Genomic DNA, 15,643 nt, shown 5'->3' with positions numbered 1-15,643 from the left:
GGCTGTGGTGTTCAGTCTTCGCTCGTCTCTGTGTCGTCGAGCGCGCGCACAACCTCCTCCATGTCCTTGGGACTCGTGATGGCCCAGACTCCGCCGCCCTTGACGGCGCCCTTCATGCCGACTTCCTTGCCCACCAGGTTCCTGCCCACTTTGCCCGGCCCGATGCCGACGTAGCGGCGCACCTTCTCTTCTTCGTGCAGGTACTTGACGCTCTTCCACCACTGCACCGTCTCGATGCAGCTGCGTGCGAGCAGGTCCTTCAACTGATCTTTGCTTTCGTACGGCTTGCCCGTGACATTTGACACGCACGGCATGAGGCCCGGCCATGTGACAATGTCGCTGCCGTCTGGCTTCTGCTTGTACAGCATGCGCTTCACCGTCTCGTACGTGGGCTTCATCAGCGGGCCGTGGAAGGGCGTGTCGGACTTGAGGCGCACGTGGCGCGGATCGTGGCCGCCGAACTGGCGCAGGTTGGTCAGCAGCGTGTTGATGCGCGCGATGCTCCCGCTGAGCACGATCTGGTTCTTGGAGTTGATGTTGGCGATGAGGACCTGCTGCACGGCGGGCAGGTCGTCGTTGGAGTCTGAGCGCGAGCCGCCCAGGCGCAGGAACTCGTGGATCGCCGCGACGAGGGCCGTCATGTGTTCCTCGGACTCGCAGACCAGGGCGACCATGCCGAACTCGCCGCCTTCCTTCTCGACGGCCTCCTTGCTGCAGTTGCTGGCGACTTCTGCGCGGCGCCGCACCATCTTCAGTGCGTCCTGGAAGGTGAGATAGCCGCCGGCCACCAGGGCGGCGAACTCGCCCAGCGAGTGGCCGAGGGTGATGTCGACGCGCTCAGTCGTGTTGAAGCCAAACTCCTGCTCCAGGATGCGCAGGATGAGGATGCTCGTGGCCATGATGGCGGGCTGCGCGTTCTCGGTGCTCGTGAGCTCGGCATTGGTGCCAGACTCGATGATACGGGTGAGCGGCGTGTGCGGCAGGTTGAGCGTGGCGTCAATCTCGTCGAGGATGGGCTTCGCGGTGCGCGGGAAGGCCTCGAGCCATGGCGTAATCATGCCGACGCGCTGCACGCCCTGGCCTGCAACAGTCAGCACGGGTCAGGAAGCCTGTCGCGACGTCTGGCGTACCGGGGAAGAATATGGCAGTCTTCGGTCGCTTCGCTGCGGACTGCCTGCTGCTGCTCATCCACCTCCGCGCGGCCGGCCGGCTGCCACCACGGCGTCCACATGGCGCTGCAGTACGCGGAACAATTCGAGAAACGGACATGCAGGCGCTCGACATGGCGGTGGAGGCTGTGTCGTTATTGTCTGATGGACATATTAGAAGCTTGCTAGGGGCTGGCGGAGCTGTGGAGGTTCACTGTGGGGGTGGAGGCTGAAAGCTTGGGGTTCAAGCCGGTCCCGCGGCCGAGGTCTGTTTGCGGAGCAGTGCCCCCCGAGGGGACCCACTTGTGCACATTTCGCTATACATAGGTGCCGTAACTTTTCGAACTGCCTGTGCAGAGCCTGCGTCTTGCTGTTCTAGCCTCTGCATAAGAATACTTCTTGAACCTAGCTCAATCTGCTGCAAGTGGGTGCGCTACCTCTACCCCTCGAAGACCCAGACCATGTCCTACATGTTGTCAAAGTCCAACCCCCAGTCGTCGTCGCCGCCGCCTCCCATGTTCATGTCCATTTCCATGTCCATGTCCATCTCCATTCCCATGTTGTTCATGTCACCAAGATCAAGCTCCGGAAGGCTACCCAGGTTGGCTGTCATGTCACCTGTCATGTTGTCGCCAGGGTCCATGCCCATGTTCGCCAGATCCAAGCCTGCTGGGCCTGTGAGCTCTTCCATGCTGCGCTCCAACGCCTTCTTATCCATGCTCGGTATCTCGAGGTCGTTTGCAAGGCTGGCATTTGCCGCATCCTCCATGGCTTTGTTGATATCGTCACTGATCGACTGAGCTTGCATGTCGTTGATACTGACACTCGGGAGGCTTATGACTGGTGCCTGAAGTCCCACTTGGCCGATCGATGACAGTTGTGCCTCCACACGTCTGTGCAAACGCACGACTGCTTCTGCACTCGACGGATCTGTCGTGACCAAAGGGGCGGCGTTGTCGAACACGTGCTTGAGCATCTCCCGCAGGTTCATCCTTGTGCGCGGTGGCGCCGGTGTAGGGATTGAGCTCCCTATCCACTCTATCGGTATGGGGCTGTCTTCAACGGTCGGCGCGCAGATGATCGACACACCAATATCCAATGCAGCCGCTCCATTACCGGCTTCCGTCTGTGCTTTGATCTCGTCTACGATTGCCCGCACGGTCTGGTACGTTCCCAACGTATTCAATGTGGCGTAGACTTGGCGGTGCGTGTAGCTGGGAGGGTTCGGGTTGATTGCAGCGGTAGACGCCCATTGCGCCAGCTGCTGTATGGTATGTCGCAGAGCTGTATTTAGTGTGCTGTTTGGTGCATTCGTCCATTGCTCTAGTTCTCGGGTCGATGCGTGGATTGAGCGGTCGTAATGTGCGTTGTTTTTGATACCTTGCAGTAAGGGCTCGATGTTGGTTCGCGCTGGTTCGCGCCGCTGCAACGTGCGGAGGCACTTCTCCAAGCGACTAGAGACCAGCGCAAGGATTGTAGAATGCATTGCTTGCGCGTCTCCAGAAGAAGGTACTGTGAGGATGGCATCGTGGAAGATTCTCAACATCGCATCGAGATCGTTGTGTGTCTGTTTGAGAGCATGACTTGCCATCCAAGTCAGGCCTCCGATCAGCGACGGCAAAAGAAACGTCTCCCCAAGATCTAAATCCCTTCTTAGCTCGTAGTCCGTACACTCAAAGATAGACAGAAAACTCACACTCCAAGCCGCTTTTGACAGTCTCATTCGACAATACACCTGCCGAGCATGCCATGATCGTTTGGCTGAAGAATGTTGGTACGATTAGATAAAAGTCTTGGGGGCGACATGAGGCAAACACATCGTTACTGAGGCCTTCATTTCCTGAATCGTACAGGCCTTTCAACCAACTAGCGAGATGTTTGCCTTCGTTTTCTGTCAAGTCATCTGGCGCAATACTGTGGTTAGCAGACTCAATTAGTCGAGCGATGAAAGACTCTTGCCCAATGCCAATGTCTGTGCGTGAGAGATCGTAGCGATACACAAATGCCATGATCAACACAAGTATCGCTCCAAACTCGTCATACACAGGCTGATATTCACCTGCCGGCGTCAATAGAGAATCAATCATAGAAGGTCATGTCACTGACCTTGGTCGCTGTCGTAGTGCCAGTCATCGAGAAATTTGCAAAGTGGTTGCAAGATGCTGACAGGCGAAGTGAATTGCAACATGACATCTAGACACTGCGGCTTCTTCGACAATAGATTGCAGATCTGCTTCAGGTGCATCGTAACCTGTGTCTCACAGAGATGTGCAATGAACTATAACGCAGGTCAGTCTGACCACTTGGCGGTTGAGGGGATTGCTCACCTCGGTGACAGCGCTAACGATAGCACCGGCGTTACCATCGAGATTCTCCATCTCATCGATGTACGCGTTGACTTTGTCAAAGTTGTTCTTGCACTGGTCCAGCAGCGTTTTCTTCTCATATCTCGTTGTAGGCGGTCCTTGCAAGGGGGTCTCGCCGAGGAGTCGTTCAACGGCGCTCGTAGTTATATGACCATGGAGTGCACATGCGTTTAGAAAATTCTGCCTCACATCGGAAAGTGAGTTGTTACCACCCATGATGTCGTCAAAGCCCTGCGAAAATGCAGGGAAGGCGTTGGGGTCGACGTGACTGAGTGCTTGGGTTATCGAGATCTCAGGAGTCATGGGGAAAATCGAACCCGAGAGTTGCAAGAGTAATATTGGAACTTTGTTGATCAAGAATGACTTGAGGCAGAACATAGTCGACACGGGTTCGCTACGGTACATTGCGTTGGCAAGGACATCGAAAGAAGCGGTGATTAGATCTGTGGCCATATTCTGGGGGTCGATCTGTTTGGAGTTAGTGTCAAGATAAGATCCTGGAGGGTCCAAACTACCTTGTATCTCGAATGTAAGTAGTTGATAATTGTGAAATCATCGGTAAGCGGTCGAGCAACGAGCTGTGAAGTTGTTAGCCAGGAGTCATCATCAACTTGATTAGACTTACCAATGAATTAAGAGTTACGAATAGTCCTGCTCTTGTAGATACAGTTGGAAGGTCCATGACAGCTTCAAGCTGCAAGGCAGCAACCTCCAAATTTGCATTTTCGTTCGGTACGCCTCCAATTGTCGTGGTCTTTTCGTAGAGCTCATGTTGTTTCTGGGACATCTCTAACCTGTTGGCGATCTCCAATGAGGATTGCGAACCCAAGGAATTGTGTGATAAAAATGGGATAAAAGACGCCAGCGAGTGAGCCAAGCGTTTGCGTAGATCTGATATACGTGAGCGATGTCCAACATAACACATACACAATGAGGGAGCTGTAGCATCGACATGATGATACTGACCTTGGGCTGTGGGATGATTGAGTATCAGGAGGATCTTCGAATTTTCGATTAGGCCGACGACAAGCACACCCAAAGCTTCGCGAACGTTGATAGACTGTTGTTGTGGTTGCTGTGCAATACCAGCCATGGCCTGCATCATTGTGTCACTCGTGTGTGAAGTGACTACGGCTTGCATCCATCTTGTAATAACAATCAGTGTCTGTAACCCTTCCGTGTTGTTGAAAGGGCGCTCCTCGGCGGCGAAAGTTTTGTGAAGTCGATGGCACACGACTTCCTCCAATTCGGGTGGGTTGCTCCATCTCGTCTCTCTGTCCGACCCATCTTCGCCGGTCTTTGGTTGTCGGTCCTTGGAATAGTAGAAGGTGGCAGAAAGAACATCTGACGCGTCAACCTTCTTCAGCGCTAGCAGGCGCTCAAGATAGATGATTACGCGTGGGTCAACAGTACTTGCACCAGACGATCGTGGTTTGAGTAGAAGAGCAGCAAGCTTGCGACCGGGCAATGGCGATCTTCGGTGTAGTTGTGCAGTTGCAGCGTCGAATAACTGGGCCTGCACGCGCTGGTTCAAGCATCGATCAAGGAACACCGTCCATTCTTTGACCATGGGGTCCATGATCCATCCACTAGATACTGCACGGCCCACGGGGCGAGCAACTAGTATTAGCTAAATATGTTTTGCCAACAATAGAGAGGTTTAGATGGGTGCGAAGGATCGCTGCCCGGGTTTGTTTGGTGATGGGTGCTGCAATGAACGATGAAACCAAGAACCCCAAAGCTCTCAAGTTTAGCCGAGAATCCGTGTACCATAGTGGGGCCCCTTCCTTTCGCATTTCCAAACAACGCACAGAAGTAGTGGAACAAACGCGTAAAATTTCAGTACTGGATGAGGGGTCTGATTGAATATATGCAGGGCTGGTGGTACAGCATGGTCGAGGCAATGTGAGGTACGTGAATATATTGCTTATTTAGACCTGCGCAGGTTTTCCGCCCAAGGCATGGCGACGTGCGTATGGTCGTTACCTAGCCGCATCATTACACGAAATTATCCGAGAGAAACACCATGTTAAACAGCAACATACAGGATGTCGCTATGCAGCTGAACCAAGCAGTGTGTGCCACTAAACCCCGGCCCCTTGCGTTTCCTTGCGCCAGTGGCAGGCGCCTCTTTCCGCCCCATCAACCCTGACAGTTCCCATACACTATGCAACGCGGACCACTATACATGACTCTCTCAAGATTCACGGCGCCGAGCATCTGGAAATCGATCGTCCGCATCTGGTGCCCGCGGCCCCACCATCCAATCTTCCATCGCCAGCCACTGACTCCAGGTCTTCTCGGCACCCTCGATCTCCGCCAGCTGGACATCCTGGAGAGGCTTCATGAACGGGACCGATTCATGTGGAGACATGTCATACTGGCATTTGACTTTCGCCCACCCTACGCTCTTGGCCGCAAACAAGTAGTTCCGCCTCTCGCACTCGTGGACTGGGCCCACTCCTTTCTTCCAGTCATCACCGAAAAAGCCATGCATGACGGCCGCCTGATCCATCCCTGTGATGACCAGGCGCCTAATGAAGGGGATCAGCGACACCCATGCTGGCGTGGGCTGGCCTTTCGAATTGAGAACTGGGCCTTGACGAGGCCATTGCTGTGTGTATGCTGCAGGACCAGATGAATGTGGTAGCGGGCCTGATGAGCTCATGATGGGGTATGGTGTCCATTGGAATGGAAGACATATGTTGATGAGAGCAGCCACGACCTGCACTGTGTTGTCGTGCTGGGCATGGTCTAGAAAGTACCGCTGGCAGCTCTGGTATGCGGGATGCCAGTCGAAAATGTCGAACTGTGGTGCGGCAGTCGGGTTCTGGCCCGAGGGTGAACCTGTCGAAGATGTGTTGCTGGTGCCGCCGGTGAAATTTGATGCGCGGGAGATGGTCGGGTAGCCAGCAGGGAAATTGGTGGTGAATCCAGGGAGGTTCGCCATAGTGAACGCAGCAATGTGACTACTGCAGGAACGAGCGTTTGTTAGCAAAGCCTGGTTGGTGGGCGGGGCAGGAACACCAGATTTATGTGAACGGTGCCCGCGACGTACCAGGCTTACTGCAACGGTCGCAAAAACCGAGAATAGATCGTCAAGGTGGTTTGCTGGTAATCGGGCAGTAGTTGGCGCACAAGGTCTCAAGATCCACATGCAATAGAAGACAAACAATCAATGACGACAGCGACGTAGTTTGGCGGTTGGGCGCGGGGATGCTATTCGGCGCTGGGGAGATGAGGGCAGCTCGTGAGCGCTATAGGGGATTTATAGCTTCGTGCTTGTCCTAAGGGTGCAATGGTGAGGCTAATGGACATGCAGGGAGGGACTCGGTGGCCGCCGCCGTCAAGCCTCTCGTAGATCCTACTGAAGCCTCCAGTTGACGCATTTTGGAATCATCCTGGAGGAGATCCAGTCGAGCCACCATTCGGCTCGATTGCGCTTACTTGGCCAGGCCGAGCCAATAGGTCGTCGCGCTCCTCGGCGGGCGGAGATACCGCGCAGCGCTCAAGGTGTGGCTTTGCAGATGCGTTCGTACGCGACTCGGGTTGGCACCGCACCGCAGAACTGCTCTAGCGCCGGTGCGCCAAAACACTGTACCCTCGGCCGATGCAACTCGACAGTCGTATTCCATACCACGCTGCACTACCCGTGGTGCAGATCGGGGTGCATCTCAGCTGCTTGCTGCCCTCCCTTCTGCTTTGCCGCGTCTTGTATCTGTGATGCTGAGGGTTTGCAGCCACGTTGTCCCAGACAGGCCGGAGGCGCCGAGCCAGACGCATTCAGGTCCAGATTTACGGCGTCGAGGCCAGTCCCACGAACACCAGTCTGCACCCACTTTGGAGCCAGAACTGACAGGCGCCTCAAACGCCTCGACGTCTACAAGGGTAAATCAGATCGGTTTCCGCGGTGGCACGAACCCATTGGAGCGGTTGCGGCAGCGACTGTGGTCCCAATGTAGAGGATCCAGGTACGAAGCAGGATGCCAGTGCTGCACAGCCGTCTCTTCCAGGTTACCGTATCTTGTACGACGCAATGCACATTGTGTGCTCGGCGATCAAACAGAACCACGAGGCTGCACATGTTGCGCACGACTCAGGCGTTCGATCTCGACAATGCTCGCTCCAGCGCAAACAACCTCTCCAGCGAATCGGTGCCACTGCTGCCAGAAGAAGCAATGCCTCGTCCAGTGCACAGTGCTCAGTGCTGCACACCTCCCGCCACTAGTCGCCGGACGCTATAGCTCGCCCAGCCTCCTGTCGTTTGTTGCTTTTATGCGTGAATGCGTCGTCGTTCTGTCCAGCTGGGCAAGCTACGTCGCTTTCTCAAAGTAACACTGTCATAAGACGTGCATGTGTAAAGCCGTGTGCATGCTTCGGAGTGGGCGCCCCTCCACACAAGGGAAGCGCAAGGTACAAGCGAGCGAGCGAGCGAGATGATGTAACGATGGAAATCGCCGACGTTGGCGCCGAGCATGTCCATGCAGCACGTCACTTGTCAACATCGTGGCGGTGCCTTCGCTGCATCGCACATCGTCATCTGCACTGCACGACAGAATACCAAATTTACTCCAGCATGGCACAAACCACGTTTTCATTGGCTTCGCGCACAAAGGTAATAGGGGATGCGAACCGCTACCCGCAGTCGTTGACTATGCACAGCTCGCCAATGGGCTCTCAATGCCTACAATCCATCTTGGTGTGTACCTTACTTCGGGTAGGGAAACCTACCAAGCAGTTCGATGGGCACTAGAGGTATACTTCTTTCTGTAACTAGCTTGGGTACCGCGTGCTAACAACGCTGATACCGACAGTCTGGATATCGTGGGTAAGTCATCGTATTACCCCTGCACTTGTATAGCCATTGACGCCTTTGCAACAGTGTGGACAGCGCGCAAATGTATCACAATGAGAAAGAGAGCGGCAAGGCCGTTCTAGACTTTCTGTCCAGTGAGGATAACATCGACTCCCTCAAGCGAGAAGAGATCCACTTCACCTCCAAGTTGGCCTCCAACTCATCATATGACACAGCTCGCAAGGCTATCAAGAAATCGGTCAAGGAATGCGGGCTTGGCTATATCGATTTGTTCCTCTTGCACTCACCTTATGGTGGCAAGAAAGCACGACTTGAGAGCTGGAGAGCTGTGGAGGACGCTATTGACGACGGCGAGGTGAAGATTGGGGGCGTATCTAATTATGGCGTGAAGCATGTAAGCATCCGTTCTATTCCCGCCATTCGACAATGGCAGCATCAATACCTTGCGGCCGGATAGCAACAATCCGTGGGTTGCTGTGTAACCACACATCTATTCCACGCCCATGCTATCAGTTTTGAGTGGTCTTGTGGGACATCTCGCAGGCGCTCGGAGCAAGCACTCATTGGCTCGAGGTCATCATATCGACATGTCGGACTAACGACGCTGCAGCTGCAAGAGCTTCTCGATTCGAACCCCAGAATTGCACCAGCGGTCAATCAGATCGAGGTGCATCCATTCAATACCCGGACGGACATCACATCCTTCTGCCAGCAGAACAACATCGTCGTCGAGGCTTACGCACCCCTTGTACGTGCCTTGAAGATGAAGCACCCTAAGGTTGTGACCCTTTCGAAGAAGTACTCGTGCACTCCTGGTATGCAAGCCTATCCGATAGGGTGGTTTCCCTGCTGACATGACAACAGTAAGCGCTTTGCCCTCTGCCACTCTACGTATTTGTTCTGGTTAAAGCCCTCCTCATTGTTGTCTTGCTTGCACATGCTAATGTTTCATCGTCCAGGGTCAACTGCTAGTCCGCTGGAGTCTGCAACATGGCTATGTGCCGTTGCCCAAGAGTGTGAAGAAGGAGCGCATCGTGGAGAATTCAGAGATCGGAGGATTCGAGATCGAGGAGGGTGACATGAAGATGCTGGATGGCCTGGATGAGTACCTGGTGACCGGTAAGTCCCTTTTGACAGCTGTCAGAGCTACACATCCCATGGGCAAGCGTGCGAGTTCGGCGACACCATCTTCTCAACGCTCTTCACCTAAGCTAACAATGGTTCGCGCTTCTAGATTGGGACCCCACAGACTGCCCGTAAAGTGGAGGGCGGAGAATTTCGGGCGTGGGGGTTGTTGCAAGGCTGCAATGTCTTCTGGGCAGGCTGTAGGGTGACATGTCATGGCAGCGTCAGCAGAGAATTTGCTGCAGATGCACACAGCATGGCTGTGCAGTGTCTGCGGTGATGCCGGCGCATAAGATTGTTATTGTCGCGTGCACCGAGCCACTCAAAGCGTGTTTTTCCGCGGTCCGACATTACACGTGAATGCCCCACCAGGACCCTGATGTATCCAGCCCCACGAACCACACGTAAGACGCCCGACACCGCGCCGTATGCGCCCGAAACCGGCCAGACGCTCTGGTGCGCTTTACCCATGGATGACGTCCAAGAATTACATCGTGCTGCCAATGTACATTCGCCGGAGCCCTAGCGGTATCTCGACGCGACCGCCCCCGCGATGCTCTTGATTGGCTGCAACTTCCTTATCTCTGGCAGAGTACACCATGGAAACGAGTAGCAGCATAGCACATGGCGGCGCGAACAGCGATTCACCACTGGGAATGCTGCTCCGCGTGCGATATGCCGGCCACTGACGTTTTCGAATCGAGTCTTTGTTTTTTTGGGTCGGGGCAAGCTCACCCCGCCGATTTCCAACTGCTCCGCGCAGAGCCAATGCAAAGCGTATATATACAGCTATCTCCTCTCACCTTGACTCTCATCTCCTTGACAACCAACTTGCTCTGACTGTCTTCACGAGCTCAATTCCTTCTCAAGCCAAATTATATCACCTCAATTCACAATGTCTGAGCCCGAGTTTGAGCAGGCCCGCAAGGGTATGTACCACCAACACCTGCCATTTAGCAAGAGCGTCTCAACAAGGAGCTCTCAATTGCCTACAGCAAGACTAACTTTTACATTCAGAGCTCGTCTCCACCCTTGAGTCCTCTTCTCTCTTCCAGAAGAACCCCGAGTACAAGAAAGCGCTCGAGGTTGCCTCCGTTCCTGAGCGCATCATCCAATTCCGCGTCGTCTGGGAGAACGACAAGGGCGAGTGCCAGGTCAACAAGGGTTACCGCGTGCAATTCAACTCTGCTCTCGGTCCTTACAAGGGCGGTCTCCGCTTCCACCCCACTGTCAACCTCTCCATCCTGAAGTTCCTTGGTTTCGAGCAGGTCTTCAAGAATGCGCTTACTGGCCTCAACATGGGCGGTGGCAAGGGCGGTGCCGACTTCGACCCTAAGGGCAAGTCTGACAACGAGATCCGCAAGTTCTGCGTTTCCTTCATGAGGGAGCTCAACAAGCACATTGGTAAGTGTTACGCCCATTGCACGCGTCGCGCTCCTTGTGGAGCATGGCAGCCTCCACTCAACGGCCCTGCATAAGTAGTAGGCTGGCTAGCCTAATCTTTGTCCTGGTCATTGGGAGTTTCTGCCGAGATACGCATCCGCGTTGGGGGTTTCTAGTGAACGTTGACTTACGTAAATCACAGGTGCCGACACAGACGTTCCTGCGGGCGATATCGGCGTCGGCGGACGCGAGATTGGATACCTCTTCGGCACATACAGGGCTGAGCGCAACCGTTGGGAGGGTGTTCTCACTGGCAAGGGTGGCTCGTGGGGAGGATCCCTGATCCGCCCCGAGGCCACCGGCTACGGTCTCGTCTACTACGTCGAGCACATGATCACATACGCCAGTGGCGGCAAGGAGTCGTTCAAGGGCAAGCGCGTCGCTCTTTCCGGATCCGGCAACGTTGCTCAGTACGCTGCTCTCAAGATCATCGAGCTTGGCGGCACCGTCATCTCGCTGTCCGACTCTAAGGGTGCTCTCATCGCCGAAGGCGACAAGGGATTCTCCCCCGATGACATTGAGAACATTGCCACCCTCAAGCTCCAGCGCAAGGCTCTCTCTGCTCTCGAGAACCACAGCTTCAAGTACATCGAGGGTGCCCGCCCCTGGAAGGAGGTTGGCAAGGTCGACATTGCTCTTCCTTCAGCGACCCAGAACGAGGTCTCCGAGGATGAGGCTCAAGCTCTTGTCGAAGCTGGCTGCAAGTTCATCGCTGAGGGCTCCAACATGGGTTGCACCCAGGAGGCCATCGATGTCTTTGAGGCCCACCGCAAGGGAAAGAAGGGCGATGCCATCTGGTATGCTCCTGGCAAGGCCGCCAACGCTGGTGGTGTCGCCGTTTCTGGACTTGAGATGGCCCAGAACTCTCAGCGTCTGACCTGGACTTCTGAGGAGGTTGACAACAAGCTCAAGAAGATCATGAAGGACTGCTTCGAGAACTGCCTCGAGACCGCCAAGGAGTACATCACCCCAGCTGAGGGCGAGTTCCCATCCCTTGTCGGTGGTGCCAACGTTGCTGGCTTCCGCAAGGTCGCAGCTGCCATGCACGACCAGGGTGACTGGTGGTGAACAGTTCGCTGTTAAGCGCGGTTCTTGTACATGATACCTACGATTTCTAACTTTGGGCATGGCGTTTGGCATATGGGACGTATCACACAGATACCAGATACCTTTGATGAATAGATTGATACCACACCATTAAAACCTTCGATCCAGTCTGTGATGCACAAAATTGCTGGCCCTGAGAAACTACCCCACCACAAACTTTCCCACTACGTCACACTACATCGATAGCTCATGCCCCGCGATTCCAATACATACCGTGTAAAAAGCAATCCACGTCGCCAAAAGGCAACAAAAGCAAGCGTCGTCAAGTGCATCGCATGTAAACACACACTGCGCCAAATCTCGAAAAGCAACACCACGCATGCGGTATCACTTCCGCTTCCAGCTCCTCATCCATTCCACAGATCCCCGCGCGGTGACACATCGCGGGACTTTCTGGGCCGCAAGCGAGCCACGGCACAGCAGCCACACACACGTATAGTAATCGAGTAATGCCCCACCCGGCGCACAGCGCGCTAGACTCACGCGGTTGCCATCGAGTAACAGAAATTCGGATGCGCGCCGCAGCATGGAGCACGGCGAGACGCGTTGGCTGGGCCGGGTGTTGACGGGATCCAGGCCCCGGAGATTCTTCGGAGAGGCGATCGGGCGATCACGGCCGAGGAGTGCTGTTTATCTGATCTGTGGGGGACGAAGGCTCCGCTCGTGGGATGGATGATTGTTCCTTTGACAGTGGGATTGTCTTACGGCGGGAACAAAATACACGTGCGATATCGGAACAATGTCGTACTGGCGCTGTCTTTACCTTTGATATTTGTCGCTGATAATACCTATTCATCAATGTTTAGGTTGTTCAAACATTGCAATACAGGTCCAACAACATTGTCGACTTCCATGTCACTCTGGCTTGCACACTCTCCGCCAGCATGAGATTTTATGTGGAATTCCCAGCACAGTCGCACACACAGCACTGGCGACGTCCATGAAACCTATTTGTGCTGCAAGAGTATTAGGCGAAGGACTCAGAAAGGTGAGACAGAAAGGCTAGTCTTTTCAAATGCGGCGATCTACGAAATGAAGTATGTCTTTGACAATGTCCCTGAACGTGCGATCTGCTGTAGTTGAAGACATACGCTGATCTAGACAACGCTCTCTTCCATGTCTGCTCTCACCACATCCCGGCATGCGGCATCTATTCGCATGCTGCGAAGAAGCTGGTCGGCAACTGTATACGCGGTACTGAAAGTCAATAGGTGGGCGATCATTTGGGAATTTGATATAGGTAGATCAAACTAAAAGGTAGCTGCTCAGCCCTGAACGCCTGGCGCAAGAATGTGCAAGCGATACCAGGATTGTGCAGTAGACATATTCGCGACCGATGAAGCATGGCTGCCTCTGGCCATGCGAAGTCTATTGAGCCCTGCGCGCGTGCAAAACGGCTTGAATTACCGGCATAAGTTGAGTCGCGCGACTAGAAGCGCGGTTGGACGGTGTGTACGGCCGTCGAAAATCAAAACTGGTCAAGCGCACTGTAGAAACCTGCCTCCTCCAAGCTTTCCTGCCGCCGACGCCATCGAGCATCAAATCATCCCGGTCGTCCCGCCTTGCTTAGACCCCACTGGTTTGTGATCGTCACTGAGAACCACTTGTCATTGGGTGCCACACTTAGCATGCGCCACACACTCCAGTATGATATCATGGGTCATTGACAGCGGGGGCCTTACTCCTACCCATTCTCAGCTCTTACGGGCTTGCAAACACCTCTCTCTCAACCAAAGGCTGATTCGAGTTTCTTGTTCACAAAACTCACAATTCGAAGTTCGTTCTGGAGCTGCCCATACCCACCGTCAGGGCCCCACTCGACTGCTACCATCCGGCAGACTGCCATGCAAGAATCGCGACCACCTGCGAAATTACAGAAACGTAAAAGCAGAGAACGACAAGAGTTCGAGAAGGCGGAACTTGAACGTACGCAGATGTCGGGAGGCTTGGGCAATCATACTGCAGTCTCAACACAGCCCCAAACAACCTTAGACACAATGTCCGGCGCAGAGAAGGAGAAGAAGTCACGATGGAGGCTGTCGGGCTTTCATTCGAAGAACAAGGATAAAGAAGATCCTAAAGAGAAGGACACAGTGCGCAAAGAATCATCCGCCAACACATTCGACTCGGCATATGCGAGCAGTGAGCCCAGCAGTAGTGGGCACCCTAGCTTCATCGGAAGACCAATCTCCGGAGAACAGTATATGCCCCCTCCAGGGCCCCCTTCAGGGCCTCCCCAGGGGAACTTACAACAGCAGGGACACTCTCAACAACAGGGCCATCTACAACAGCAGGGACAGTCTTATCATCAAGGGCCAGCAACCGAAGTGACACCACCAACACCACCCGCTGACCCAAGTCGAGTTCTGCCCACGCAGACGGCATACGAAAACTACCCTCCACCTCCGCGATCTCCCGCACGATCTCCTGCACGATCTCCTGCGCATGCTCAACAAAGTGGCTTTTTACCGCCCCAACAACCTCAGAGCCAAGCTAGGAGCATTGAGAATGTCTCAAGGGAGACTCACATGGACAACAGAACTGGAAATATCGTCACGACAACGACAACAACAACCACCACCACCACTACAATTACTGGCCCGGGCGGCTCTACAACAACACAGCAACCCACGGGCAGTGATATTGCGCCTAGTATCACGAGCATGTCCGGACCCAGTCCGCCTCCTCCAGCCCCTGTGTCGCCAGTGGCCGACGTAGCAGTGCCTCATCATCAAGATATTGAGCCGCTTCCAACTCAACCGTCAGTCCACGCTCCTGTAACTCCCTCGCCACCAATCCCTAATAAGAGCAATATCCGACACAGAGTCGAGCTATCTTCTGTCTCTCCTGCAATTGAGCATCAAAATCCCATGAATAGACAAGCCACAATCGACCCAGTGAGTCCTATCACGCCGGCGAGCCCAGGGCGCGCAAATTTCTCTTACCCCTCGCGAGCGCCCCCACCAGGTGTTCCACGTCAGGTACCGGCAGGGCAGCATGAGGAGTACGCGCAACAATCTCAGGAAGATCCCAGTCGGCCAGTACCGTATCGAGCGGGTCACGCACCATCTACACAGCAACCCGCAGACCATGTTCCGCAGAAGCAGTCCACCATGGCAAACCTCCGTGCCGCGGCGGCCGGTATTCATGTAAATCTCTCGTAGCGCGGTATCAATCTTCGAGTGCTAACAGTTATAGGGTGCGTCAGAAGCCCTCCGTGGCACCTTCAACGATTCGATCGACCGCCGCTACCACTCTCCTGACAACGCCGTACACACAAAGAACCAAGCCACCATAAATGCCGGTCGTCAAGAGATCCAGTCGCAACACTTTGTGCCACGCGACCACCATCCTAAGCCTCCGGCCGCTGATGCGCCGCCTGTGCCTCCAATTAAGACAGCATACGGAGGGCCGCCAGTGTCCGGTTCCCAGGCTGAGGGTGGCAGTCGCGGCGGAAAGCTCAGTAGTTTCCTAAAGAAGAAGATGGATCTTGATGGCAGTGAGTCCGCGAAGCGATCGCAAGCAGGGAGCAACATTCAATAATTGCATAGCATGGCGTAGTGGTATGGAATAGAGTCAGCACATGTGAATATACTCCACCCTGGATGTTTCTTTGCAGTCTGTCGCTTTGAGCTATG

The 15,643-nt window shown here is 54.5% G+C and overlaps 8 protein-coding genes across 8 annotated transcripts; 5 read left to right on the top strand and 3 right to left on the bottom strand.

Moving 5' to 3' along the window:
* Positions 1-11: 11 nt before the first annotated feature.
* On the bottom strand, positions 12-1,284 carry C7974DRAFT_410411 (malonyl-CoA-acyl carrier protein transacylase; the record flags this gene model as incomplete). The annotated part of the gene is made up of 2 exons (XM_046143471.1): positions 12-1,081; positions 1,131-1,284. 2 exons carry the CDS (start codon positions 1,282-1,284, stop codon positions 12-14), a joined length of 1,224 nt encoding a protein of 407 aa, XP_046000467.1.
* Positions 1,285-1,460: 176 nt separating this feature from the next.
* C7974DRAFT_330754 (mediator complex, subunit Med5) lies at positions 1,461-5,273 on the bottom strand. The gene is made up of 7 exons (XM_046139088.1): positions 4,481-5,273; positions 4,140-4,405; positions 4,030-4,092; positions 3,476-3,982; positions 3,255-3,426; positions 2,845-3,207; positions 1,461-2,789 (listed from the first exon to the last, which is right to left on the bottom strand). Exons 1-7 carry the CDS (start codon positions 5,091-5,093, stop codon positions 1,615-1,617), a joined length of 3,159 nt encoding a protein of 1,052 aa, XP_046000466.1. The 5' UTR covers positions 5,094-5,273; the 3' UTR covers positions 1,461-1,614.
* Positions 5,274-5,711: 438 nt separating this feature from the next.
* C7974DRAFT_410409 (uncharacterized protein) lies at positions 5,712-6,464 on the bottom strand (the record flags this gene model as incomplete). Its single annotated transcript, XM_046143470.1, has 1 exon — positions 5,712-6,464. The coding sequence occupies one exon, from the start codon at positions 6,462-6,464 to the stop codon at positions 5,712-5,714; it is 753 nt and encodes a 250-aa protein (XP_046000465.1).
* Positions 6,465-6,878: 414 nt separating this feature from the next.
* C7974DRAFT_131470 (uncharacterized protein) lies at positions 6,879-7,951 on the top strand. The gene has a single exon (XM_046135388.1). The coding sequence runs from the start codon at positions 7,238-7,240 to the stop codon at positions 7,847-7,849; it is 612 nt and encodes a 203-aa protein (XP_046000464.1). The 5' UTR covers positions 6,879-7,237; the 3' UTR covers positions 7,850-7,951.
* A 243-nt stretch (positions 7,952-8,194) lies between these two features.
* Positions 8,195-9,590, top strand: C7974DRAFT_432002 (NADP-dependent oxidoreductase domain-containing protein; the record flags this gene model as incomplete). Its single annotated transcript, XM_046144815.1, has 5 exons — positions 8,195-8,283; positions 8,397-8,724; positions 8,941-9,145; positions 9,303-9,449; positions 9,565-9,590. The coding sequence occupies 5 exons, from the start codon at positions 8,195-8,197 to the stop codon at positions 9,588-9,590; spliced, it is 795 nt and encodes a 264-aa protein (XP_046000463.1).
* A 347-nt stretch (positions 9,591-9,937) lies between these two features.
* Positions 9,938-12,080, top strand: C7974DRAFT_131415 (NADP-specific glutamate dehydrogenase-like protein). The gene is made up of 3 exons (XM_046135387.1): positions 9,938-10,384; positions 10,473-10,859; positions 11,041-12,080. Exons 1-3 carry the CDS (start codon positions 10,351-10,353, stop codon positions 11,964-11,966), a joined length of 1,347 nt encoding a protein of 448 aa, XP_046000462.1. The 5' UTR covers positions 9,938-10,350; the 3' UTR covers positions 11,967-12,080.
* Positions 12,081-13,094, top strand: C7974DRAFT_131298 (uncharacterized protein). Its single transcript, XM_046135386.1, has 2 exons — positions 12,081-12,443; positions 12,510-13,094. The coding sequence occupies exons 1-2, from the start codon at positions 12,195-12,197 to the stop codon at positions 12,891-12,893; spliced, it is 633 nt and encodes a 210-aa protein (XP_046000461.1). The 5' UTR covers positions 12,081-12,194; the 3' UTR covers positions 12,894-13,094.
* Positions 13,095-14,002: 908 nt separating this feature from the next.
* On the top strand, positions 14,003-15,548 carry C7974DRAFT_410406 (uncharacterized protein; the record flags this gene model as incomplete). The annotated part of the gene is made up of 2 exons (XM_046143469.1): positions 14,003-15,154; positions 15,204-15,548. 2 exons carry the CDS (start codon positions 14,003-14,005, stop codon positions 15,546-15,548), a joined length of 1,497 nt encoding a protein of 498 aa, XP_046000460.1.
* Positions 15,549-15,643: the final 95 nt, after the last annotated feature.

This window comes from Boeremia exigua (genome assembly GCF_020726555.1).
Source record: "Boeremia exigua strain MPI-SDFR-AT-0100 chromosome Unknown C7974scaffold_3, whole genome shotgun sequence".
NCBI classification, from domain to species: Eukaryota; Fungi; Ascomycota; class Dothideomycetes; order Pleosporales; family Didymellaceae; genus Boeremia; species Boeremia exigua.
The sequence above is the reverse complement of the archived record's forward strand: the minus strand, read 5'-3'. Positions and strand labels throughout refer to the sequence as shown.